The sequence below is a fragment of the Amblyomma americanum genome, chromosome 10 (genome assembly GCF_052857255.1).
Source record: "Amblyomma americanum isolate KBUSLIRL-KWMA chromosome 10, ASM5285725v1, whole genome shotgun sequence".
Classification (NCBI taxonomy): Eukaryota; Metazoa; Arthropoda; class Arachnida; order Ixodida; family Ixodidae; genus Amblyomma; species Amblyomma americanum.
This window is the reverse complement of record NC_135506.1, coordinates 66,767,346-66,792,642: the sequence shown is the minus strand read 5'-3', so window position 1 is coordinate 66,792,642 and position 25,297 is coordinate 66,767,346. Positions and strand designations below refer to the sequence as shown.

At 48.1% G+C, this 25,297-nt stretch overlaps 1 protein-coding gene across 1 annotated transcript; it reads left to right on the top strand.

The window, feature by feature from the left end:
• The first annotated feature begins 3,174 nt into the window (after positions 1-3,174).
• Positions 3,175-21,947, top strand: LOC144108790 (uncharacterized). Its single transcript, XM_077641972.1, has 13 exons — positions 3,175-3,354; positions 3,985-4,236; positions 4,653-4,920; positions 6,935-7,100; positions 9,626-9,798; positions 11,635-11,705; positions 12,268-12,515; positions 12,841-13,075; positions 13,959-14,089; positions 15,545-15,677; positions 16,917-17,065; positions 18,710-19,060; positions 21,630-21,947. The coding sequence occupies exons 1-13, from the start codon at positions 3,321-3,323 to the stop codon at positions 21,909-21,911; spliced, it is 2,493 nt and encodes an 830-aa protein (XP_077498098.1). The 5' UTR covers positions 3,175-3,320; the 3' UTR covers positions 21,912-21,947.
• The last annotated feature ends 3,350 nt before the right edge of the window (positions 21,948-25,297 follow it).

The window sequence follows — 25,297 nt, the reverse complement described above, 5'->3', positions numbered from 1 at the left end:
GAAGAGCTCAACCCGCAAAAAACGAAGTTTTCGAATCTCACGAAGTACCGATATATGTAAAAAAAAACGCATTTCAAATTGGAAGGAGCTTAGCTTTGAGTGTTTATTTGCTTCCAGATCTAATCGTGTTGTCGCAAGCGCCGAACCTTCGCCCGCTGGGCTTATGTGCGGTCCCTTTCCTAACGCAATTATTACGAAGTCCAGCGTTGTCTTGTGCTCTTCGTCGCCTTTCCGTACACGGTTTTACCGCGCTAAACGTTGATCAGCTCACTAGCGGGAGGGCTATCGACAATCCAGCATTGTGTAACAACATCGGTCCCGCAGGAGCTCACTGCATCTCCCGCGGGCGGGACAAGAATTGCTCGACGCTCGCTCGTTTGGAGCAAAGAAAGAAGTAAATAGAAAAGAGCGTAAATCCTTCGTTCTATCCCCGGGGCGGCGAATGAGAGAATTAAGAGGCCGTGGTGATCAGCGACCAAGCTCGCGCCCCTTAAACCGGACAATCATGCATGGGTGTGTTCCCTCCGCGGTTCTTATGACTGTCATTACATGGCACCTTTTTCCTTTTCTTCCGTGTATCTCAGCCTTTGGGAGAGACTTCCGAAGCTGCTGCCACCGCTGCCGGCGCATTCACTTTTCGGTCAATCGGGGCGTGTGCTTCGGCGAAGCCTTTAGACGGCGGCGGGCAGAGCTGTGTGTATACGCTAGCCTATCGCTCCACTGCACTCTCCTTGACACTTTGCGGATGACAGCCGCCCCCGGCCTGGTAGGAAGAGGAAGGGTAGTGTACTATGCGTATAAGAAAATATTAAAAACAAAAAGAAAAAAAAGGGAGGAGAAGGGAGACACCATTTCTTTAGGGCTGCGCTTATATCCTTCAATTCACACTGCGGGCGAAGGCAGGGACCTGGGCGACACTTTGAGCGCGCTTTAACTCCTCGGCGAGGCGAAATGGCGACCGATAGCGACGCTATACGCAGGGTCGCGCTGTGTCTCCTTTCGTTGACCCGCTTGTTTGGGTGTGAGCGCGGGTGTTTTCGTGGAAAGTGGCTCGCGGCTGTATACTTGACACCGTTTTCGTGCTGGGCCATGCGTCGGCTTCCGCGACTGAGCGCGCGTGGTCGCGCGCTTTTGTGCGGCGAGACGACGAATACTGTTAACGGGAGGGAGACGTAATATAGGAGACTGAGAACAAGACGAGGACGCAGAGAAGACTGCTGTGAAGGCTACGGAGGTTCCTTGTTGCCACCAAAAAGAATGGGATGAAAAATAATGAAAAAGATGTGTACAGAACCAAGCAGGAGACCGTGAAGAAGATAAAAATATTAACGGTTGGCAAAGAACGGATGACGGCTTAGATAGATAAGATGGAAAAGGCGAATAGGTAAAATGGAACCTGTAAGCAACGAAAAAAAAAAGGTTAATATGCGAACTGCTCGGTACCACTGTTCCCATCGAATGAATTCCGATCGACTGCGCGCAGAAACCGCTGCATCACTTTAATCATTACTGCATCCTTCATCACACATTCGCCCATTGATGACCTGAGGCAATAAATATCGCTTAAAAAACAAGGAGCTGCTACATTACTTTAATCATTACTACATCCTTCATCACACCTACGCCCACTGATGACCCGAGGCAATAAATCTCGCTTAAGAAAAGAACCCGCGGCATTACTTTAATCATTACTGCATCCTTCATCACGCCTTCGCCCACTGATGCCCTGAGGCAATAAATCTCGCTTAAAAAAAGCCGCTGCATTGTATCGAAGCTAACTTCTTTCTAACTTCTAAGTACAATGCATTACCAACTAGCCCCGAACCTTGCTCTTCTGAACTTCATCTCTTGTTCCAGCGCTCGTGTGTGCCGTTTCTTCGTGGTGTCCGTGTTTCTTCGCGCTGTTTATAAGTACAATGCATCACCAACTAGCCCGGAACCTTGTTCTTTTTCTTCCCTCCTACTTATTTGTCCTCGTATTCTTTCAACCTTCCTAGATAATACGGGCAACCCACCAACGTGCAGCCGCGTAGCTATGTGTGCACTCTACGCTCTCACAGATGTGAGTGGCCTGTCATTGAAATTCAAGCGAGCTCCGGCAGTGCGGATTCAGAAGTGCTGCTGCGATGAGTGGACTATTGGGCCAAGATTTAGAATTCATATCCGCGTTAAAAACAAAGTGCAAGTGAAAAAAAGGGGGGGGGGACGAACAATTCCAGAGTGAAGTAGCCGAGAGACACAGCGAAGAAAAGAACTGTCTTGCTCCCTCATCATTCCACTTTCTCTTTTTTTTCTCTGTTACTTACATTAGTGACACCATTCTTCTATTTATGTTTTTCTTGATTACTTTTGAGGGAGGGGCGAGGGGGGGGGGCAAGGCCACACTAACTTTGGCCAAAAGAACTAACAGCGCACCGTTTATTTTTAGCTTTCACCGAACCAAATCTCCATGTTTCTGCGCCGCCACAAGTTGCATTTTCGTAAGCACGCTTCATCCGTGCATGAGCCTGGGCTGCTTTGACCATTTCATGCCTTTGCATCTCCCGTATTCGCGCTGTTGCTGCAGTACAGAGGCGGTGCAGCAAAAAGTGAGCTAAGTCTCAATTGTCTTCATGTCTGCGTGCGTTGGCGCGTTGATTTTTCATCACGAAGTAGCCCAATGCAGCTGTGGCTGGACTCCATGGAGAATGGCTTAGGGCTTGCCTCTTACACCTGTTTTCTTCTTTTCTCCCATAACCGAATAACTGCCGCCTTTCACTGATCACTATCATCCATCGTGCCAGAATCGCTCAGTCGCTGACGCCGCGCAGCAACCACTGTTTATTGAAAGCTGACCACAGTTCTAAGGTTTACCACTGTTACAATCTGTCGTCCCAATAGTCAGTCATCGCTAGGTACATAATGCGTGGTTTTGTGTTAGCCTACAACGCGTTACTTCTTTTCCACTCTTTACTGATCATCATCGTCATCCTCGGCCCCTGCTATAACTGAAGGTTCTACGACCAGGCATATAGCTCTAGCATCCACAGATCGGGCACCTCTATTTCCCAGTTTCGTTTCTAAGCTTTCTCTACCGTTGCGGAGCTGTGCGGAGGAAATGAAAATCGTTTCGTTCAAGTCTACGGCAGCGGTGGCGACGCTTGCGCCACTGGCAGCAGCGCGGCAGCAACCTGAGCACGTGCCCGGCGTCATCCCGTGCGCTGCCATCGGCCTGCGAGCCACGGTCGCCTCGCCGACGCAGGCCGGCCCAGCGACAGCCGCGGGAACGGGCGCCTCGGCTCCGCTTGTCCTGCTCCAGCTGGTGAACACCGGCAGAGACCATGGCGGCGGCGGTGGTATCGCCACCGGCAGACGGTGAGCCGAATGTTGATTGCAGCGCCTAGCTAGAGGAGGCCGACAAGGCCACATTTGAGCGAATGGAATACAGGAACAAGACAGGGGCAAGGGAAGGAGGTAGTGCTGTTCCCGTGTTCCCGATGTTGTGCCTTGTCCTAATCTGCTCTCTGTGCCACTTACTATGTTTCAGCCACTAGCTCAAACCGCTATCCTATCTGTCGCGCGTCCAGGCAAAGCGGCGTGTGCGCCTTTTCATCAGTGATAACTATCTGAAGGCAAGATAACCGCCGGTGCTTAAGGGTAACGGAGTGGATTCCAAGAAAAGGTAAGCGTATATAGCAGGAGGCGTCAGAAGGTTAGGTGGACGGATGAGATTAAGAAGTTTGCTAAGACACAGCGGCCGCAGCTTGCAAAGGACAGGCTTAATGGGAGAGACATGGGAGAGGTCTTTGCCCTGCAGTGGGCGTAGTCAGGCTGATGCTGATGATGATTTGAAGTACTTCACGCGGGGCATGCTATCCTTCAATGAATGTGCAGCAGTTTTCAGGAGTATTCTGAGGCAACTGGGCCACATAGCAGCGACGTCTGATGCAGAGCGCCGAAGTTACTGAGTGGTGAATTCCCGGCACACGTCGTGCATTTGCGCAGCGGAAGGCATGGAGGAGAAGAAGAGGACGGCAGCCAAGGTTGTCACCACGCTGTTCCCGCGGATTCCCAAGGTCACCACGGTGCTGCTGGAGTTCTACATCAGGCGCGAGAGCAAGATCGAGCTTGACCGGGAGCCGCTGCAGCACTTTTGCCAGGAGGAGGTGTTGCTCGCCGCCCAGGACATACTGGAGAAGCTGAACACACAGGTCATCACGTACCAGGACGTCCGGGACACGGCAGAGAACCTCATAGGTAGGAAGGATGTGATTGCAGTTTACATACCTTATTAAAGCTATGGTAGCCGGATCAACTTTCTCCTAGGAAGACCGCGCCGACAACAACATTGGCGTTATCGTCAGACCATATTGAGACCGAAAACTCTTTGAGGTCACTTACTGCCCAGAGACAATTGGAATGCGAACCGCAGGCGATTCAGAATAGTAGACGAGACGAGTGCAATAGGTGAGCGTTTTCACCCGCTCATTTATTCAGCTCTTGGACGACTTGTGTAGGCGGTGCTCGTGCAGGCCAGTGGTAGGCTAGCACAGTTAAACGCTTTGCCAACTTTGGAGGCACTACTTGTTCAAACCAACAGTTGGTGAGACAGATCAGCGAAGTGTATGCTCGCCAGCATAACTATGAAACACTTGGCCCTTTGACTTGAACAGGGCTGCACAACTTGGCGTACAAGAGGGCCCCAGAAATCGCCAAGATTTTGGGTGACCACATCCGCAAGCTTACTATCATCGTGGGCGAGCTGGCTACGTCGCTGGAGAAGGTGTCCGAGGTTCCGCCCACCGATTGGATGGGTGTGGGCGATACGGTTGTGGCCAAAACCGACAAGATCAACATGGCTGAGATTGCGCCCTTCTGGACATACATCCCCAAGATGAAGGACTTCCTGTCTATGAAGCTTTTGGGCGCCGGTGGATTCGGGTGAGTTAGTACTCAAACTTCTGGTTAGTGTATTGTCAGCAGTCAGAACCAGAAACTAAAAAAGAAATTAGCGGGCCTTTGGCCTAAAGGCCTTTACCCGAAAGGCATTTGCCATGATGGCTTTCACCCTAAAGGCTTTTACCATAAGGCCTCCACTCTAAAAGCATTTGGGGCCTTTGGGCCTAAAGGCCTTCTCCCAGGTGTACACCTGGCAAGTCCTTGAAGGCATTTGCCATTAAGGCCTTTATCCCGAAGGTCTTTGCGCGAAGATCTGGATAAATGTCTAAAGGCCTTCCCTTCACCCAAGTGTAGGCCTGCTAGGTGTACATACTTGGCGGGGCAGCCCCAACTCTGTGGCCAGGTGGCCCGCCTGCCAGAAAGTTGACTACAGGGAAAGACGCAGAGAATATTGATGGAATGGGAACTATACTCTTGACACAGTAATATTCTGCCTACACACTAAACAAATTCTCACCCTTAAGGGTGCAAATCTGCTGTCCCCAGACGAACACCCTTTTGGGGGCTAAAAAGGGTGCAGAGATCAGCACCCTTCAGGAAGGGTGTACAGCATGAAAGTTTATGAGGGAGCGCATCAGGCCAAGGCTTTTGCTTCATAGGTGGACCAATGTGGAGGACCCTTCCAACATGCATTCGTAGAGGTGTTATAGAAAAATAGTACCATTTAATGAGGGTGCAACCATTAAATCCTGTAAAGCATTATTAAGTGCACCCTTCCTTAAGGGTGCTGATCTCTGCACCCTTCTTTAGCACCGAACAATTAAAAAAGGGTGTTCGTCTGGGGACAGCTGATTTATACCCTAAAGGGTGAGAAATTGTTTAGTGTGTACTGAATGAGCGCCTTCAATTTGGCCTTTCGCACATCTCGGAGTATCCGCGCAAAGTGTGCCACATTCTAATTTTTGCTAATTTGTGAAATAGCGATTTCTCAAAATTTTAGTGGTGTTATCAAAATGTTTATATAGGTTTTGAATATGGTACATTATCTAGCATAATGTGGAAGTGATTATTGTTTTCTTTAATTCCGTCACAATTTGGGAATCAAAGGGTTAAATAGCAGTCAGAATGAGGTTAATGGCGACGCAGGCCGGGTACTGCTCTGTGGTATTGAAGGAACGGTACGTGTCGGCAACTCCATCTTTAATTTTTTTTTTGTAAAAATTGATTCCGTGCCTCTTTCTGGCTATATATCCAACATTCTTGAATAAAATTGTGAAATATTGAAAATTGCGAGGTGCTGTTATATAAATATTGAAGGTAATGGTCCATTCTTCTGATATGTAGCAAAATCAATCTTTCTTCTAAAGTGTTTCCATCGATCGCACCGAACAGCTAAGACTGCCATAAAAAAATCAGTGGGGAACGGTTTTGACGATAGAAAAAGCGTTAACAGACGTTTGTGTCGTGCCTGTTTATCGCGCTCCTCTCGACAATGTATACCCAGCTCGTCCACCCGATCACTCTTCAGCGGTTTATTGCTGTTAGGCTTAAAGGGGTTCTGAAACATCTTCCGAGGATAGCACAACTGGCTCAATCACTGCACTGTGCTGTCCTGAAAGTCTGTGCCAAATAATACACTTCTACACGCAGCAGAGGACCCACAATCACGTGCTAAAGTTGGCGAGCCCTTCCCGGCGATTTTTTGATGCTCGCACCGTCCTCTGCGTAGTTCTAGCGGGCCGGGAAGCTCCGCTCCCACAGGTGGGGCAAATGGAGTAGCGCCTACCTTCCGGCGTGCAAAAAGTGACGAGAGGGGAGGGAAAGGCGCGAATACGCGGAAATTCAAATTTTGACCACAGATAAGTCAATTTCTACAGAGCGCATTAAAAAAAAATCCTGCTGGACAATATTGGAGAAGCGGCGTGCTTTAACATCCCAGGAATACCGCAACTTCATTATAACTCCTTTCAGAGCCCCTTTAAGTAACGAACGCACGCTATAAATAAAACGACTCGAAACGCAACACGAGTTGTGATCCGGTGCATTTTCTCCGCAGCGCGGTGTACAAGGTGGCGTACAAGCCGACGAACCTGATCTGCACCATGAAGCTGGTGGCGTGCACGCTGTTCCAGAGGCACAAGCAGGCCTGCATCGACAAGGTCGTCGCGTCCGTCATCGGAAGCCCTTTCCTGGTCAAGTACTACTCCTGCTACTGTACGCGAGTAAGTGAACACGCGCGAAGTCTGCTGACGCCACGTGTACTGTTGGGGGCCAAAGTCTCCAGGGCACGCAACCGCAGGTCCTGGCACATACAGGTGCGAAGTGTGCCAACGGTCTGTTGATTTCACTAGCACACATTGGAGAGCCCAAGAGCAACTTTCATCTCCGCAAGTGTGGCTTGCGACCACAGGTTGATAACGAAGCTGCACACGTTGGTTGCCGATCGCGTGTCCTGGAGACTTTCGTCCCCGACAATACCTAGGCTTTAACGATCAATGGGTGGAAAATCGTTTTATTAATGCGGTAAGTGTTTCGGCATCGAGGTATACAGCCTTTCTTCCCTAGAAGTTTGTTTTGGTTTGGTTTATGAGGGTTTGGCCCGTTTCACATGCATGCGATTTTCGCCTGCGACAGTGCGAATTCTGTCGGTCTGCGAATGGGAGGGCCGTCGGTCTAGTCGCAGACGGCTTGCGATCGAGTTCCGTCCGGTTGGTATTCAGTCGCAGCGTCGATGTGTTCGCTCTGCGACTGACCAATGGGGAGCGCCGAGACGGCGTGCGACGTGTGGTCACGTGGGAGCTGTTGCCGCGGTGGAAGCAAAACTATTTATTCTAATGAAAACAAGCCAAATATTGACTTGCATCTAAAAATACGCTGGTCATAAAATCGTCAACACATTCTGTGTGACATTTCTGTCGCGTTTAATAATGGGTTGCCTGTGCAAACGTCAAGGAACCTTGCCTGTCCCTCCGACCGAATTCGTTGTGTCGATGTCGCATGTGGAAGCAGTGACCGAAAATCGCACTGCGGTTTCACCGACTACACCGGATATTTTCGGTCCAGTCGCAGCATGTGAAACGGGCCTTTAACGTCCCAAGGCGACTCAGGCTATGACGGACGCCGTAGTGAAGGACTCCGGAAATTTCGACCACCCGGGGATCTTTAACGTGCACTGACATCGCACAGTACACGGGCCTCTAGAATTTCGCCTCCATCGAAATCCGACCGCTGCGGCCGGGATTGAACCCGCGTCTTTTGTGTCTGCAGCCGAGCGCCACAACCATCGAGCCACCGCGGCGCGGCGGCTTTCCCTCGAAGTGAACCAATAATCGAAGACAAAAATTAAACGCAGGCAGTACTGCTGGCGGCTCTTTTTAGTGATACAAACATACTTTTTACTCCGTATACTTTTCTGGTCAGGTACGTAGCCAGGAGCTTTTTTTTATATTTTCTTCGGCAAGGGCTCAACGTACTTTTCTTGTATTGAGTGCAGGATGGGGGCAGGAGAGGATACATTCCCGACAAGGACACTGCCAAGAGAACTAGGGAACTGGGAGTAATGAGCTTGACTCTGGGAGGGGGTGTCCCTCGAGAAGGATGTGCGCCTGGTTCTGATGATTATAGTTGCTCTGGCGTTTGGCCGCAATTCCGCCCGGTCAACGGTTCAGCCACACAACTTGTGGCGTCGCCACCCTGCTTGTCTCGTAGCTTTCTAAACGGCGATTTTGGCTCAATAGCTGCTCAGAACCTGACCTAAAGATACCACATAGCAAGGGGATATGTTAAATGATTGGCGCGCTGTTAATCTCAGTTAAAAAACAACAGACGAGAAAAATTTATTTTCAGCATGATTCTTCGTACTAGTCTGTCGCGCGTCCAGAAACGCCGCAATAATTCATCAGTCAACAGAACAGATAGAAATGAACTCTTAGTTGTACTCTTGTCTATTATAAATGTTTTGTTCTTTGCCACTATGCAACGCTGCTTAACCAGCAGCTATAGGTGTGCACCGTTATCGGTGCGGGTCACGGGGCGTTCGGCTGCTGAGTGATACTTTCCAGACATAATCCCGGCACTCACTCACTCACTCACTCACTCACTCACTCACTCACTCACTCACTCACTCACTCACTCACTCACTCACTCACTCACTCACTCACTCACTCACTCACTCACTCACACACCCACTCACTCACTCACTCACTCACTCACTCACTCACTTAGTCATTCATTCATTCATTCACTCATTCATTCATTCATTCATTCATTCATTCATTCATTCATTCACCCACTAACTCAGTCACTCACTCACTCAATCATTCATTCATTCATTCATTCATTCATTCATTCATTCATTCATTCAGGCAGTCGGGCAGGCAGTCAGTCAATTGCTCAGTCAATCAATCAATCAATTGCTCAATCAATCGATCGATCAATCAACCAATAAATCAATCAGGTTTACAAATAATCCAGTATCAAAACGACGGAACCGCCAGACAGAGACACCAGCCGTCCTATGCCTTTCCATGCCTTGTGGTGTCGTTTTTCCCCTTTATACGCAACGCTATGCACCAGCGGGTTCAAAAATCCATATTATTACTGTGAAATTTGTCTGGTTTTTCAAACTCGCGCAGAGCAATCCACCACACGTTGAGGCTAATGAGCTACGACGTTTTCCCTTTTCCCCTTGCCGGAATACATAAATGCCCGACGAGCGTACGCAAACCCTAACCTTGATTCCTCCAAGGATGCGTACATCACTGTGATGGAGTACATCTGCGGCGCGGACTTGATGCGCGTGGTGGACAAGGCCATCTACCTGCCCACCGAGGAGTGCCGCATCGTGATGGCGCAGCTCGTGCTCGCGCTGGAGCACATGCACCTGCGAGGCCTGCTCCACAGGGACATCAAGGTCTCCAAGTGAGCACTGCTGCCCTGATGATCAACCGACGCGTTCCGACGCCATTCTGGCACACTTGTCACATTAGGATGAAGTGCGCAATGCTTCTCAAGACGTAAATGTGGTAGAGTAACTTAAAGGGGCTTTGAAACGCCTTCCGAGGAGATCGCATTAACTCACTTAATCACTGCACTGCGTTGCCATGAAAACCAGAGCCAAATAATACTCTTCTACACGCAGCAGACGACCCACAATCACGCGTCAAAGTTGTCAAGCCTTTCCCGGCGACATTTTCATGCTCGCACCCTCCTCCACCCCTCGCATCTGCGTAGACAAGGTGAGAGGTGGCCATTGGTTAGATTCTTGCAGACGTCAGGCAGCTACCGTGGCCGCTGCCAATAAGCCGCTTAGCTCCGGCGGGTCGGGAAGCTCCGTTCCCAGAGGGGGGTCGGCGAAGGAGCGCCTACCTTCCAGCGTGCAAAAAGTGACGAGAGGAGAGGGAAAGGCGCGAAGACGCTGAAATTTAAATTTTAACCACCGATAACTCAGCTTCTACAAAGCGCATTTAAAAAATCCTTGCTGGACACTATTTGTCAAGCGGCGTGCTTCAATATCCCAGGCATGCCGCGACTTTATTAGAGCCCTCTTCACAGCCCCTTTAAGTTGCTGGGCGCTGCAAGGAACTGCAAACGTTGTTTCTTTTATGGCATCCTTGCTGCGCGCTGTTGATCTTTCGGCAATAGACCCTGGAGGAACCAAAACGAGTATTGTGCCTGGGCTATCAAGAGTGCGCGGCCCACCTCAAAGATAGCGCTTCCGTCCTCTAACCACGATCAATTCGCCGCAGGTTGAGCCTTATATTTATGGTGAATGTAATTGCAGCTTCAAGAATGATGCACGAAGGAAATGATTAAGGGACAGAAAGTCGTGGTTATCCTTTCGTTTCGCTACCGATTCTGCGGACGTCGTCAAAAGACGGTCGTGTAGTTGATGAACTGAATTGCGTCAGCTTTCTGCAATACATTTAAACGTCGAAAGCACCAGAAGTGGTTTGTTTGCTACCACTGGTGACGGGACAGTCTGAAATTTTTAAAGTTCTGATACATACAGCGGGCTGGATTTCAAAACGGGGGTATATAGTATATAAGATCTGCGAGTTCTGTCAGTAGACAGGTTGCACTTGAGGCGTGTTTTTTTACCATAACTACTTCCGAAGCTCTTCTTACGCTACACGTCTCAAAGAAATGGCATAATGAATAAGCCGAAATTTGTGTGACATGTGAACTTAAATAAATGTTGTCAAAATTTATCTCCGTAGTTAATACAGTCCTTGAAATCTCACAGTCCAGTATAACATGCCATACCTAGCATACTTGATGGCGAAGAGGAGCTTATCATTAGCAGGAGACTTAATTTCGCTCTAAACGGTCGTTCCTGCACTACGAGTTAATCTTGGCTTCAAAAGGTGCACATCGCGATTACTCTTGAACATGCTCTTTTAAGATTCGAGCATATTTTCATCGGGAACCGAACCATGAACAATAACAGGAAGGGAATTTCAAGGAAATACCGGAATGGTTAGATATTCAGTGCGCTTTGCCCTATTTTCTCTTTCATAGTTGCAAAAAACAAGCTCTAGCTAACTTTCGCACAGAGTTTTGATCATAGTGACGGCTTTAATCATTATATAGCATAGAGGAAGGGTTCAACGCAGTCTCTGGGGCTGAAGTCAAGGCCAGCCAATGCCCCAGGTTAGCCATGCGGACCCTACTGAATGCACAGACATATATAAAATTTCGAAAATCCTTGTAGTACAGGTTAGCGAAGTGCATTTGGAATTTTCTTTCTCCTTTCAGCATGTTAATTGTTCCCGGTGGGAGAGTAAAGGTCATCGACTTCGACACGAACAAAGTTTGCATCGGGCACTGTAAGTCACAGCGCTGTTCTCTAATATTAGAAAAATAGAAAAAAAGTGTCTTACGCCACTATGAACAAATTTCAGCCGACCCTCAGTAAACTTGATTAGAATAGTAATTGTGCGCAAACATGGTTCTCAAGGTTACGCGTACTGTTCGCTTACGATGATAGCTGCAAAGAGTTTACTTAATATTACTACAATCCTAAAAATGAATTTAATAAAAAGAGACTGCACGCCTTTAGCAAAGGCAGGGTCCTAAAATATTAATAAAAACGGCATCATTTATGGAATCGCAGGTTCGAAACGGGAAGTGGTCATCAAAGTACCTAAGCCTTGAGTCCCACATAAGCACAGCCCTACGCCTTGTCTGCGCTTATGTGTAACTTTCGTCCCGTTTTCTTTGCGCAGTTTTACTCGCTTCCTAAAGTAGTTTTTACGCGATAGAAAGGGAGTGATTGTAAGATGGCGACTTACTTAGCACTTAGTGTGATTGAGCGATTAAAAGCCTTGATGGTGAATAAGTCGCCGGGCACGAGTGACTAACCAAGTGGCGGTGCCCTGCGGTGCGCAGTCTCCAAGCGTGTCTGCAAAGGCTATTTCACCAAGACCGCGTTCGAGTTTCACGACGGCGAGTCGGCAGGTACCGTTCCTTACATGGCCCCAGAGATCCTCAAGCGCAGGCCGTACGGCCGCTCTTGCGACTGGTGGTCGGCAGGCGCTACCCTGTACAAGATGATGACCGGCCGGGTGCCCTTCCGCGGGGAGACCAAGCAGGAGCTCACGGACAAGATCATCAACCAGCCGCTCAAGTGGCCCAAGGTGCGCAGATACAACGGATCATTAGTTAAGGCAAAAAATTAACGGGGGTTTAGCTTCGGCAAGCCAGGAGCCGATCACGTGACCCGATTTTGGTCGACCTTGACGACCGCGATGACCTTGAATTGACCTTGACCTTTAGCCTTGGCCATTGGTCTGACCACTGACCATTCACTGGTTGTCCAAACTTATAAAATGAAGGCTTGACCTTGGCTGAGCCTTGAAGGTCATGGGAAGTGCACGGCGATCTCAGCCCTTTACCTCCAGTAGTGAAGTTACCGCTTCAAAAGTCTGCTCTGTTCTGATCTCGCCTCTGTTCTCGCTTAAGGTCGAGGAGCACCCGCACTCGGCCACCCCCGAGGCCAAGGACATGGTGTTCAAGATGCTCAAGAAGAACCCCGTCGAGCGGCTGGGCTCGGCGACGTACGCAGAGATCCGCGAGCACCCGTACTTCGCCGGCTTCAACTGGAAGAGGCTGGCCACCACCAAGGACCTCTGCAACATCCCGGCCATCGGCGAGTGCATGACGCGAAAGAAAGACGGAGACAAGCCTGAGCGATTCAGTGAGCCAAATTCATTCCCTGTACACAGTCAGCCACACCCTTCACCTAACACATGTAACTTCTCTTAACAGCGTGAAGCGTTACCTATACGTTACCTATGCATCTATGATCTATAAGGTTTGCAGTTTAAGCACTTGTCATTTTCCACCCCTTAATTGAGTCACAGTAACGCATTACCTTTGCGCATTCATATCAATCCAGTACTTTTTACAGTCCCCGTCTTAAATGTATACAGCCCAAGGGGGTTGCTTCTAAGCTGTTAAGCGCGGCTCCCTAGTACATCTAGCAGTCCAAAACTTGGGAGGGTTGAGGACGGGAAGCTATTCCTCTTTCGAGAGATTACAGTAGCTGAGGATGCATTACTATAAGTACGCTGCAGGCCTCACAAGCAAACCCCTCGGGCCGTACACTTTTGAGGGGGCTGTACTTCAGCTGCTCTCGACCACCATCTTGTAAAGTCAACTGCTTTTTGTCCGAAGCAAGGAATTTCTGAACTTGCGTCCTGCATTATAGCGGCCTGTTATCATAGTCACGCGAAGAGAGACATCTTCATTTCAGCCAGCACTATACTGAACAGTTTTACAACGATGACATCGCGCCAGCCTCGTTTTTCAATTGACTACGCTCTGGTGTCGTTCATTTGTTCAGTTGCTATATTTACCTTATCATTCTCTTTGAATTAGTGCGGCTGTCCCTTTTTATGTCTGCGCCTTGCTTGTAACCCTGATCTATTCATTCGTAGTGCCGGTTTTGTTTAGAGTTTCTCGACAACACTACTTGCTTTATTTAGGCCTTTAGAGTAGTAGAATAAACAAAAGAAATGAATGTAGGTGCTGCTCACTGAAGGCGCAGCTAACCATATATTGTTGGTGGCTTTGCGCAGCCGTCAGCGCCACCAGCAACACCCTCAAGAGGAAACTGCTCAAGGTCGACGAGATGGTGGACATCGAGGCACAGACGCAGCGGCCTCTCTACACTTACGCCTCCCCGAGCTTCAAGAAGATGATCAACTTCGTGAGTTAAAGCGCTTAACGTCTTTCACTTACCTCTAACCTCCGCAAGGGCGATTCTTTAAATAGTCATCTACAATGAAATACTCCGAAAATCTTATCATTTTTCATCTAGAGCGGGAGGTCTTCTTCGACAGTAAGCGGGGTCGCCCGTTGCGCAGTGAGAACGTTGCCCAGACATGCTCAGGCCACAAGTCCTCAGCAAATTTCCTTCTGACATTCTTATAGACACTCTATGGACAATCTATAGATAGGCTTCAGACGGTATGTGGATTGTTGAAAATATTATAAGATACGGATCGATGACCCGCAGAGAGACCGCAGGGAGAGTGCGCTATTTGTAGCCATGTTGCCTTGATGCACTTGAGATATATGCGATACCGATGTCAATCAGGTCCCCTCCCTGCTCTGAGGTAGAGAGGAAGGTGTGCTATCTTTTATAACCTTCGTTACCTCGGCAACCGCCTGTATTAGAGGTGGTTGCCTCCCGTGGAAACTGGAGAAGACTGTAGGGACAGCTATACTGCCTCTTTTGAGTATTTTGAAGTGCAGCAGGCCTAGGAAGCCGTCAAATATGGGTGTGCACAAAGCGCCGCTATAAAAAGTTCGAGGATTCGACTCAGCAGCGATTTAATTGGGCTATGCTCATTTTCTTGCTTTGTTAGAAAGTTCTAATAGTACGTTATACCAAAAGGCAGAGCACAAACGAAGAGCGGGGAGTGCAATTTTCTGTTCACACTCTATGCCCTGCGTTTGGCTTCGGTGTCCCTTCTAAGTTCCAATGTTTAAGGGCAACAGTGCATGATTCAATTGACCCGGTGCTGGAATCTACGTGTTTCGTGTGTGACTGGAACGCGCTTCCAAGAGGGTGGAGTCTATACCTGAATAGAAAAGAGCAAGCTTAGGTTCACGTGAAATGACAGATGGAAAGCGTTACGTGGCCATAGCAGTCAATGGCATTTAGGAGTGCCCGTGTCATTAGCTGCCGGTGCTCTGCCCACGCCCATGTATTGTTCTGAAACTCGTGGTTATCTGACTGTCACGTCATTTGCTACATTCGGATAAACGTGTCAGCAGGCTCAACGCATTTTTACAGCTGGGAAATAAAATAGGCCTGGGTACCCAATATTTGAATGAGGACACGAAAGGTGGCGCCCCCATCGGCCACATTTCCAGGGATTGGCTTGAAGTCTGGGGCACTGTTAAATAACTCTTATTCACTTAACGAGCTCCGCTGTCTCAGAGGTAACATCTTAGCCACGGTGGGAAGCTTGCATACAAGGTTTAGCTTAACGTCCACTGGAAAAAGTCGGCTGCTTAACCGAATGACCTGCAGATAAGACCTGGGGGATTTTTTTAGTTTTGATAGAGCAAACTGCTGCTCCAGAAATAGGTAGTCAATGGCTTCTTTTTCGTGTCGTCGGAAGCATGAGCTAAGCTGCTTCTGCGGCCCCACCAGGCAAAAACGGCAGCCGGTCCTGTGGAGGTCAAGGAATCCTTCTTCAAAAGTGATGCCGGGGAATCGGAAGAGCTGGACTACAAGAAGGCTTCGGATGTGGACGTGAAGGCCGGTATCAGCGCCTACAGCGGAAGTAAGGAACATTTTCACGACTTAGCCTGGATGTGCTACGTCTGTCCCAAGGGACAGCCAGGACTATTTAAATCGTCTCCGATTAGCTACAGTTTAGGCCATTACAAAAAAAAAATTAATTGGGCTTAGTGTGGACAATGCGTTTATCTTTTTCCGCAGTCTAAGTATTTATTTACACGCTTGTATGGCCCACTTAGAGACAGTTCCTACGACCATCGATTGATAGTCATAGCCTTTTGCCTTACGTAGCTTCAGTTGAAAAATGCTCGCAGATTGTCTATATTCCATGTTTATTCCATATCTTTATCCTCTTAAACTTATAGCAGATATTCGTATATTATTGTCTATAGGCACCTCTGCCTGTATGTACCCAGACTTGCATCCTATTTTTTCGCATTTATATTTTTAACGTTATTAAGTGTTGTGCCCTTTAACTTTTTTGTTCTGTTCTTTCGGCTATGATGTATTAGTTTCTCTTCTGTATGCTTATCAGAAGAACATTCCTGAGCCTACAGTACGTAGTATTATTTATTATTGCACTACGTTTTTCTTCATAGTTTTCTATTTTTAAACTTTTTTCCAGCATTGAAGGTGTGGCTAGAATGCTTGTCTAGTTTCACACTTCGTCCTTTATTTGCCACAACCTCCCCCAGTGCCCATAGTCCAGCTGTAAACGCTTTGTGGCATTAAAGAGGAAAAATTAGATGCTTTAGTATCCGTTCTACCGAGCACGGCTGTACTTCAAATTCACCCAGTAAACATGAATTAACCAGTAATTGATCAACAAGCTTCAATCCACGCCATTCGTTTCGAGTGTTGATTCGAACTATAGTCGGATACAACTCAACAACGCAGCGGATTTTCCCCGTCAAAGGACCCACTTCCAACCAATGGCGTCGGTCGATTCTCATAACCCTGCTTACGTGACAATGCAGAGAGCGGTGCCACAATGGAGAGAGGGGTATATACCGCGACTATAGAGGAAAGAAATTATCCCCTTTGTCCTACCACTCCCTGATTTGTCACACTATCAGGGTCATGGGAATCAGCCGACGCCATTGGCTATAAGGGGATTCTTTGACGGGGAAAGCCGCTGCGTTCTTGAGTTGTGTCCGACTATATGCGGAGAAAGTAAGTCACCGAGCGTGTACTACGCGGAGAGTACGGCGCGGTAAAGAGCATCGTGACGTAGTAACGGGCGGTACTCTAATGTTTCCCTTTTGCTTTTCGTGGCCTTCAGCTGGAGCCTCAGCGGACAAGTCCATAACAGCCAAGGAAAAGATGGACGTGATTATGTTTCGGACGAAGAGTCTGGGCAAGTACTGGAGCTTCGGTATCAACATCGTGGATGTCGTGGGAGAGAACAACAAGAAGTTCTTCATGGTCGAGGTGAGCGCGGTTTGAAGGCATTCAATTCTGCGAAGAGAGCGGGAAGATATTAAGTGAAGAAGCGCTAAGAGATGAAAGCCTAGAATCTGCTTCTTCACGCAGCCATCCGCGCCTCCACCCGAGCTGTGTATAGCTATATACAGCTCGGGTTGAGGCGCTGATGGCTGCGTGTTCAGAAACAGCCTTATAGTGCCGATGACGTGCCTGGTCGGCTTTTCGCTCTCTACGCGTTGCACATCTGCGGGCTAGGAGGCGGCGCGAATATTTACAGCTTTACTCAAAAGTACGCAGGGCGCCGAGTTTTGATTCTATGCTATGCAACGTGGGCTCCCGATTTCTGAAATGTGTGAGCCACTATAGTCTTTTTCCCTCCAGAGCTTTCATACAATTCCAGGGGGGGATAAAGGTCACACTGTGTAGCCCAGCAAAAAATCCCAGTGAGCAGCATATTTTTCGCAAATGGTGTAGATTCGTGCGCCCACATGTAATGCTCGAAGTATCAGTGCGAGGGGTGTGAAAGCAGCCACGCTTCTTGCAAAGTTGTCTTGTGTGACCAGGGCTTCACTAAACTTAAATTTCAAAAATTGGTGTACATATCATCATTGACTACCCCTTTAAGCTCGATAATCGACTAATAAATCTGGCTGCCTGTTTTGCACCTCTAAATGTTTTTTTTTAAATGTATAGCATTCGCGAGACCTTTGGGAGCTGCGTTATGAGGGTAACTGCAGAATATGAAATAAAATTTGGTTTGCAGTTCCATGCAACCAACGAGGCAAAGAGGGCACTGTATTACGGTATCGGGTTGTCAGCGTGCAGTCGTGTCCAGCATTGTTAGGCAAAAATTTTTGAATAATTCAACATTGTAATCTACTAGTCGGAATATTGAACGTAATGGTCAATTGTTCCGATGAGCAGCAAAATCTTTCTTTTAAAATTTTTTCCATTGCTCGCATCGAGCAGTTAAAACTGCCATAGAAAAAGAATGGGCAACGTTTTTGTGGGTAGCAAAAACGCTAATAGCAAAAAAAAATTCAAGCCTGCTTACGGGAGATGTGCGGACCTTTATTTGCATTTTTGTTATGACATTAGATTTGCATATATAATATATATATATATATATATATATATATATATATATATATATATATATATATATATATATATATATATATATATTAGATATGTATTTCCTGTGTGTTATATACCGAGGCCACGCTTTCTAATGCAGTGGTTTTCCATCTCGTTTTATGCACATAATGTCACAAATTCTTTGTATTTTGTTGCCGTAATGTTATCACGTCTGTGGAAGTTCGTTATGCATTGTGCACCGCTGCCACTGTTCTAGGGGCCGGAACCTCGTCAGGCCAATTGTATTTTTGTCTTGGCCCCCTCTTTCTGCCCAAAGAGAGAAAATAGATTTCAGTTTCCACTATATCGATTGTTATAGTCAAATATTGCAATAAATGAAAAAATTGCGTTCATAAATTCTTTGCCATTGAAAAATGATTTTATGCAGAATTATTGGGTATGACAGGCAGTGTACCTCAAGCAGCGCAGGTAATTATCCCAATATTGGAAATGGATGGTTTCACTCCGGCCGCCGACGCTGTGCTGATGAAAAGTGCAACTCTCCTTGCGCAGAAAGTGAAAAGCGGCAGCCCCGCTGAGGTGTCCCACGTCCTGGAGGGTGACGTCATCGTGGCCGTAAACGGCCAGGACATATCGGAGCTACCCATTGCCGAAGTCAAGCGCCGGATGCAGGACTGCGGCGACCAGCTGGTGGTGACCGTGCTGTCTTCGAGCGCCTTCCGGCTGCTCGAGTCCCGGCGTGACTGGGACCAGATCCTCAAGGCAGCTGGTCAGGACACCATCTCGGTCAGAGCCATCAAGACAGCCTGCAGCGGCAGCGGCTACTACGGCTTCAAGGTCTTCGAGGCCAAGGCCTGGAACGAGGCGAAGAAGGCTCTCGTACACTGCCACGTCATCCAGAAGGTATAAGCGCGCACGATTTGTTGGCACAGCACCGATGAACGGCTGCTTATTGATAGTATACAGGGTTAGCTACAGAGCCACGACCTTGAATTGGGTCATGGTATGTGTACCCTTACAAGGGAGACGAATTGTACGAGAACTTGGGGGGGGGGGGAGCTATTTGCCAAATACAGCGTAGTCAGGTTGATGTTGATGATGATGACAGCGGCGATGGCAGCGCCACTCACCGGCGGGTGATTGCCACATCGAAAATGGCTGTAATGATACATTCTAAACGCCGGCTTGCCATCGGAGCTGTGAAGAGCGGATTAGAGCCGTGTTTTAAACTTGGAGGACGCCAGTTCCGAGTCTGCTATCTCGAAACTATCCTTGGGTGTGTTCAATCTCTTTTAGGTCGCAAATCGGGATGCTTAGTGGCTTGTAGCGTGGTCTAGGATGCTTTCGGTAAATGTTTTCTGCCATCTTTCTTTACAAATTTCTCACACGGTTGGCCAATTAATTTTGTTTTTTTAGCTCAAATTTACCGGCTAGATTTACAATTTTACATACGATCTTGGGTTTGTTGTTCCGTTTAGTTAAGGCCCTGTGACACTCTCCACACTCCCCGTGGTCCGTAAGTAGGGTTTCATGCTTTGTGCTTGTACAAGCTGCAGTTGGCCAATACGCATGGTATGCCTTTGATGCTCTCTCCATTACTTACATGTCGTATGGACCGCAACGAAAGCGAAATTTATAAGGAAAGCACAGAGCCACTTTGTTAGAAAGGAGAATTCGTCGAATGAATGTAAATTCTGGAAGTTGGTAGTCATAGAAACTCAGCTTTTGTTAATATTTTCAGATGCAATAATGCAAGAATAGAAATTCCAGTTTATCTGTGAATTTATTTTCCCACTGGAACTTGTGCCCTGCTGCTTTTGTGAGATACACGTCTTCCGACAACCTCATGAAATTATGGCCCTGGAAATTCAAATTGCAAACATCAACGGTTTCCTGAGCCTTATCATACGGTCTGTCGCGCCGTACTGCACGTCCAGTTGACGTTTATTCCCGTCGCAGTGTTCTTCAGTCTTCTTTTCGCCTCTGATCAATAAAATAACTAGTTCGTGATCCTCGGTAAAAAAGTAATAGATTTGTTTGAGGCCAACATAGATTTTGCGACGGAAAATTAAAATAAGTAGAAGTGGCGAGCGGCATCTAAGCGGGTCAAGTATCCTGGGTATATGTGCAGGATTTTATGGCAGGACTCTCTCTTTATTGACAGCGACGGACCCAAAAGCATCGCCCCCTCCCATGGCCATGATGAACAGAACTTTTATCTCTCTTATTTTCCACTCTATTTATTCCTCTCACTTAACGACATGCCTTTCTTCAGCCTCTTTATCCAGAGCGCAATAGAATCCCTCAGCGCGAAACCAAGTTAGATGAGCCCCCTCTGTATGCTCCAACCTCAAAGAGCACTGATATTTCACAATGTTCAGACAGCAGCAATCGCCTGGTGATTTGAGCATCCGCCGTGTATAAGGGAAGTGCTAGGCACGATACCCAGTGCCACCGGGTACCAGCTAGTTTTATAGTTTATAGCTTTCGTTCAGCTATATAGCGCGGCGTTCTACCTGTTTAATCTACGGGGTCAGCCGTAAGACCTGGATTACATAGTGCATTGTTTTGTTCAATTTAATTTAAAATTGGCAAGTGGCGAAGTGCAGAGAGAAAAATTCCTCACTCCACGTTTATGGGAGAGGAGGAAGAGGGTGGAAGGAAAGCGCTCGTGTTGTCCAAGTCTAAATTTCTATTTACACAAGTCGGGTTTGGCGCTCTCTCCCCTTTGTGCATTTTGCCGTGAGCCTGAATCTATAGAACATTTTTGGCTGTATTGTCGTCGATTCAACTCTCTGAGAAAAAGGTTGCTGGAGGAGCCTTTGCAGCATCTTTGCCTTATTTTGAGCAGCCCGCTCTTGCTATCATTTGGCGCCACCACATTTGGGTTCAGTCACAGATCTGTTTGTACCGCTGTTCTAAATTTCCTGATAGAAACTCACCGACTGCCTTGCTAAGTGTTCCAAAATTTTTCTTTTCTATCAATTATTACATTTTGACTTAATCATTACTATTTAATCCCTCTCTTTATTATTATTCTTATAATTTTGAAATCAAAACTCTCATCCCATTTCTGTTCATGAGGAAGAATTCACCGGTGTTGCCCTCCCACGTGCTTTTCCTTTTTATTAACTGCGTTCAGGTGAGTAGCCACCCGATTCTTGGCCGATCCCCCAGTGTGGGTATGTGCCATCTTTTGATAGGCTAACAACAACAAAGACAACCAAGTCTTTCTTTGTCCATGTTCTTGTGCGCTTTTACGTGTTTTCAATGCGCCAAGTCGACCATCAGTCTGTGCTCCTGGGATTAATGACAATGGCTAGACCAAAGCTATAACCGTTTTGCTGATTAATGCTCTAAGCCGGTAAGCTCAGCCCAGAAGATTTCTTAAATCGGCCAACAGCCCGCGCTGTTGTTGAGGTCATCTGTTCATCCCATGCCTTCCCTGACCCCTCTCCATGCTGGCGTGCAGACCCCTGACGTGCAAGTCGTGACGCCCAACAAGTTCATCTTCCCGGGTGACGTGCTCGTCATGGTGGACGGAGTGCCGGTTGACAACATGGACCAGTACGGCGTCAAGGCTGCCATGTCCAAGGGCGCCAACGAACTGAACATCACCATTGCGCCCATGTCGCCGCTGAGGCTGAAGAGGCCCTCGTACACGCGTCTGCACGAGACGGTCATGACGGACGCCAACGTCCCGGAGCCGTCGGCAAAGGCCAACATTGAAGCCGCGCCGCCCCCGGCTCCCTGAGCGCATCAGGATCCCGCACCCTGCTACCGTAATTGTGCGGTTGATTAATCTGACACTGCACTCAACTTCACAGGCCATGACTTGGCTGAACCCGTATTTCACGCAAATAAAGCGACCGAATGCATGCACCCGTCCGCAGGGTCGTGGCGCAAAAATTTAACCTCCCCCCTACGTCTGTGCATGAAAGCTGGCGTCGTGGTGTAGACCTTTCCACGACCTTCGGCGCATCTGGTTTTTTTAATCGTTAAAAGGGGACGCTCGAGCATCGTACCTCAGGTTTTCAGATAATCAGGTACGAAGATGCGGACAGACGTGGCAGGTTTCTTTATCGCCCTAGTGACAAATGTGGCGTTGTACTTCGACGTGTTTGTGAAAATCTCTACAGATTGTGTGTGTGAACTGAATCTGTAGAACTGCTGGTGTCCATGCAGGAAGCGCCTAGCTGCGCGGCGCTTTCTGCATGGACGCAGGATTTGAGTGAGAACACACACGATTACCCGAGTGGTGTTTTAACGCTCGTATCGGTGGCGGAAGATAATGCAGAAGTCTTAAGCAGGAACCATGAAGGCTACACTGTGGGTGCTAGCACATTTCGTTACTGGGGAGACTGCTCGTCCTAAGTTGGTCCACTTCGCGATTCAAAGGGCGTGAATTGGATTTGTACAAAAAAATCGTAGTGGCTGAGTAATTCGATGTGGATCAGGCAGACGCGGATTGACAACAGTCTTCATACATCTAACTCTCGCCATCTGACAGGTTTCGCAGCGGATGAAAGGAGTGTTAAGCTGGTGTACAAGGCGCGTGTGTCTAAAAGATGGACGCAATGGTTCATACTGATTAGAGAAATTGTGTGAGGAGGACTGACGGCGATAGTGATATTAAGGGACGACGATCCCTTGATTTAGTGGTGTCAAGTGGCTTCGTGGCGAGGGAGCGAATACTTGTTTTGCTGGCGCTATTCTACCGGGATACAAGCACCTATAGAACTAAGTGGTAGGTGATGGTACGTTGAAACTCAAGTAGAGAAGTTGCAGGGCACTGGCGATTCTGCTGTTCTGAAAGGTGCGCTTTGAAGCACTTAAGGCTGTCACACCTGACACTGCTGTTCACTCACACCGCATTGTATCTTATAACATTTTAATTCCTCACAGCAGGCTGTTCGGCTATACAACTAGTCATTAAATTGTAAATCTTTAAAGTGGCCGCTCATTGGCGTGCTTTTTCCCGTCCATTAGGCAGAAAGGGAGAAGAATTAAGCCAAAACACACGTTGTTCGACAGCACCTTTTATGGTTTATGGGTGTTTAACGTCCCAAAGCGACTCACGCTATGAGGGACGCCGTAGTGGAGGGCTCCGGAAATTTCGACCACCTGGGGTTCCTTAACGCACACTGACATCGCACAGTACACGGGCCTCTAGAAATCGCCTCCATCGAAATTCGACCGCCGCGGCCGGGATGGAACCCGCGTCTTTCGGGCCAGCAGCCGAGCGCCATAACCACTCAGCCACCGCGGCGGCTTACGGCACCTTTTAAAAGTTGTTGGGATTCTCCGATGCTAAAGAGAATGGAATGCCCTGCAAGACTGCTCAAGCGTTGCTCTATGGAGCTGAAAAAGCGAGAAATTGAAGCAGGTACTGGGTTTCACAGAAAATGCTTGTGCTCGAGCGCAGTTGCATATAGACATAAAAGCTACACTTGTGCAACCGCCGTGCCCCTAACAAAGCGGCAGCGCAATAATTTAGTTTTATTAATGCGAAACATTACTATAGGCTATGTTGGCGGGGTCGTGTCACCAAAACTTGTCATCAAAATGTGTCGGCAGCAGTTGTGGGAAACCCTGAAGAGATGGCGTGAAACGAGTGGCTGTAATCGAAAGAGGATGGTGTGAGGTTGGTGTGTAAAAAAAAAGCATGCCCATAGAGTGATAAGTTAATTAATTAGGGCCAAAAATGTCCAAAACGTGCGCTCAAAAGCGTGGCGCGAAATTTAAAAAAAAAAAAAAAAACGGAAGCGTGGGCAAAAGCCAACTTGGCGCGAAATTTGAAAAAAAACCGGCAGTGTGGGCGAAGCTAGAGTCACTAAATAAAGACTTAGAGTATCGTCACTGCAGCACGGCGGTAAGCAGGAACGGCCATTTTGTTGTTTATCATTGTTGCCAGATTGCCGCTTCGGCGACCTCGCCGCTAACTTTGGCCCGGCCATTTTGTAAACAACGCTGTTAGCCACCCTGCGCTGCGGCAGGGATCGTAGACGTACGCCATGGAGGAAAGCGCATGAAGCGTTTTCCATCATTCTGCGAGTTGAAACAGCCAACAACGCAGCAAAACGGCATCCTCGTATGCTCTTGTGCAGCTGAAATGCTGCGAGGCGCGGAATCCCTGGTCACTGAGTCGGTCACCGGCAGCACTCGCAGCACTAGGACTACCACAGTTGCCCGACTGAAAGCGCATAAGCCACAAAATGGCAGCCCCCATGAACCGCCGCAGTGTAAACAATTATCACGTGATGCAAACTGACCAATGATCGTGGCGGCGGCACATAACAGTAGGAGAAAAGAGTGCCGGTACTCTAAGTCTTTATTTAGTGACTCTAGGCGAAGCTATTGCGTCGGCGCCAAATTTGAAAACCCGAAATGTGTATTGAGTAAATAATTTAGTGTAATTACAGAATTAGTGTGTGAATTAAAATGACGAGTAACGAATTAAGGCTGAGTTAAGAATGAATTAAGGAATTAATCAACGCTTTCGCATTCCTCCAATGCGGGTAGCCGTAGTGACCTCTTAATTTTTTTCTCCGCAGCACACCTCTCCGGCGCTCTGTAGAACCCTGCTCATGACTACCCCTATCTCTTCATGTACCGTTATGTACGAAGTGAAACCCAAGAGAAGGCTAACCTTCCTGCAGCCTTTCCTTCCGAGGACCCGTGCTTACAACCTCCCTTGCGGTGAGGGGGGAGTATGAGAATAAGAGGAAGGCAAGGGCGAAAGTTAATCTCAACAAGAGAGCAGACATGAAGGATGTAGCGTCGTCTCCGCCTGGACAGACTGTCCTCCGGCGCCGCGGGGGAAGCCGGCCTCAGAGAGAGGCGATGACCTCGAATCGCCTCGCTGTCTACCCCGGTCGTCGCCGATGCGCGATAAGCGGGAGATTGCGCGCTTTGACCCACTGAACCGGCGAACGTTTGACTTTCGGCGCCAACGGGAACGTGCTCTTGGTCACGCAGAAAGCCAGTCGCCGCCGTTTGTTGTGGTGGGGGTGCGCTAAAGGGCTCTCGGCCGGTGTGCCGGACGAAGGAGTCACTTATTTAATTGTTATTTATTACGCATTTTCTGATGACTCAGATGACGTTAGAAAGGGGAAAAAGCAGTTACACTAACAATAGAAA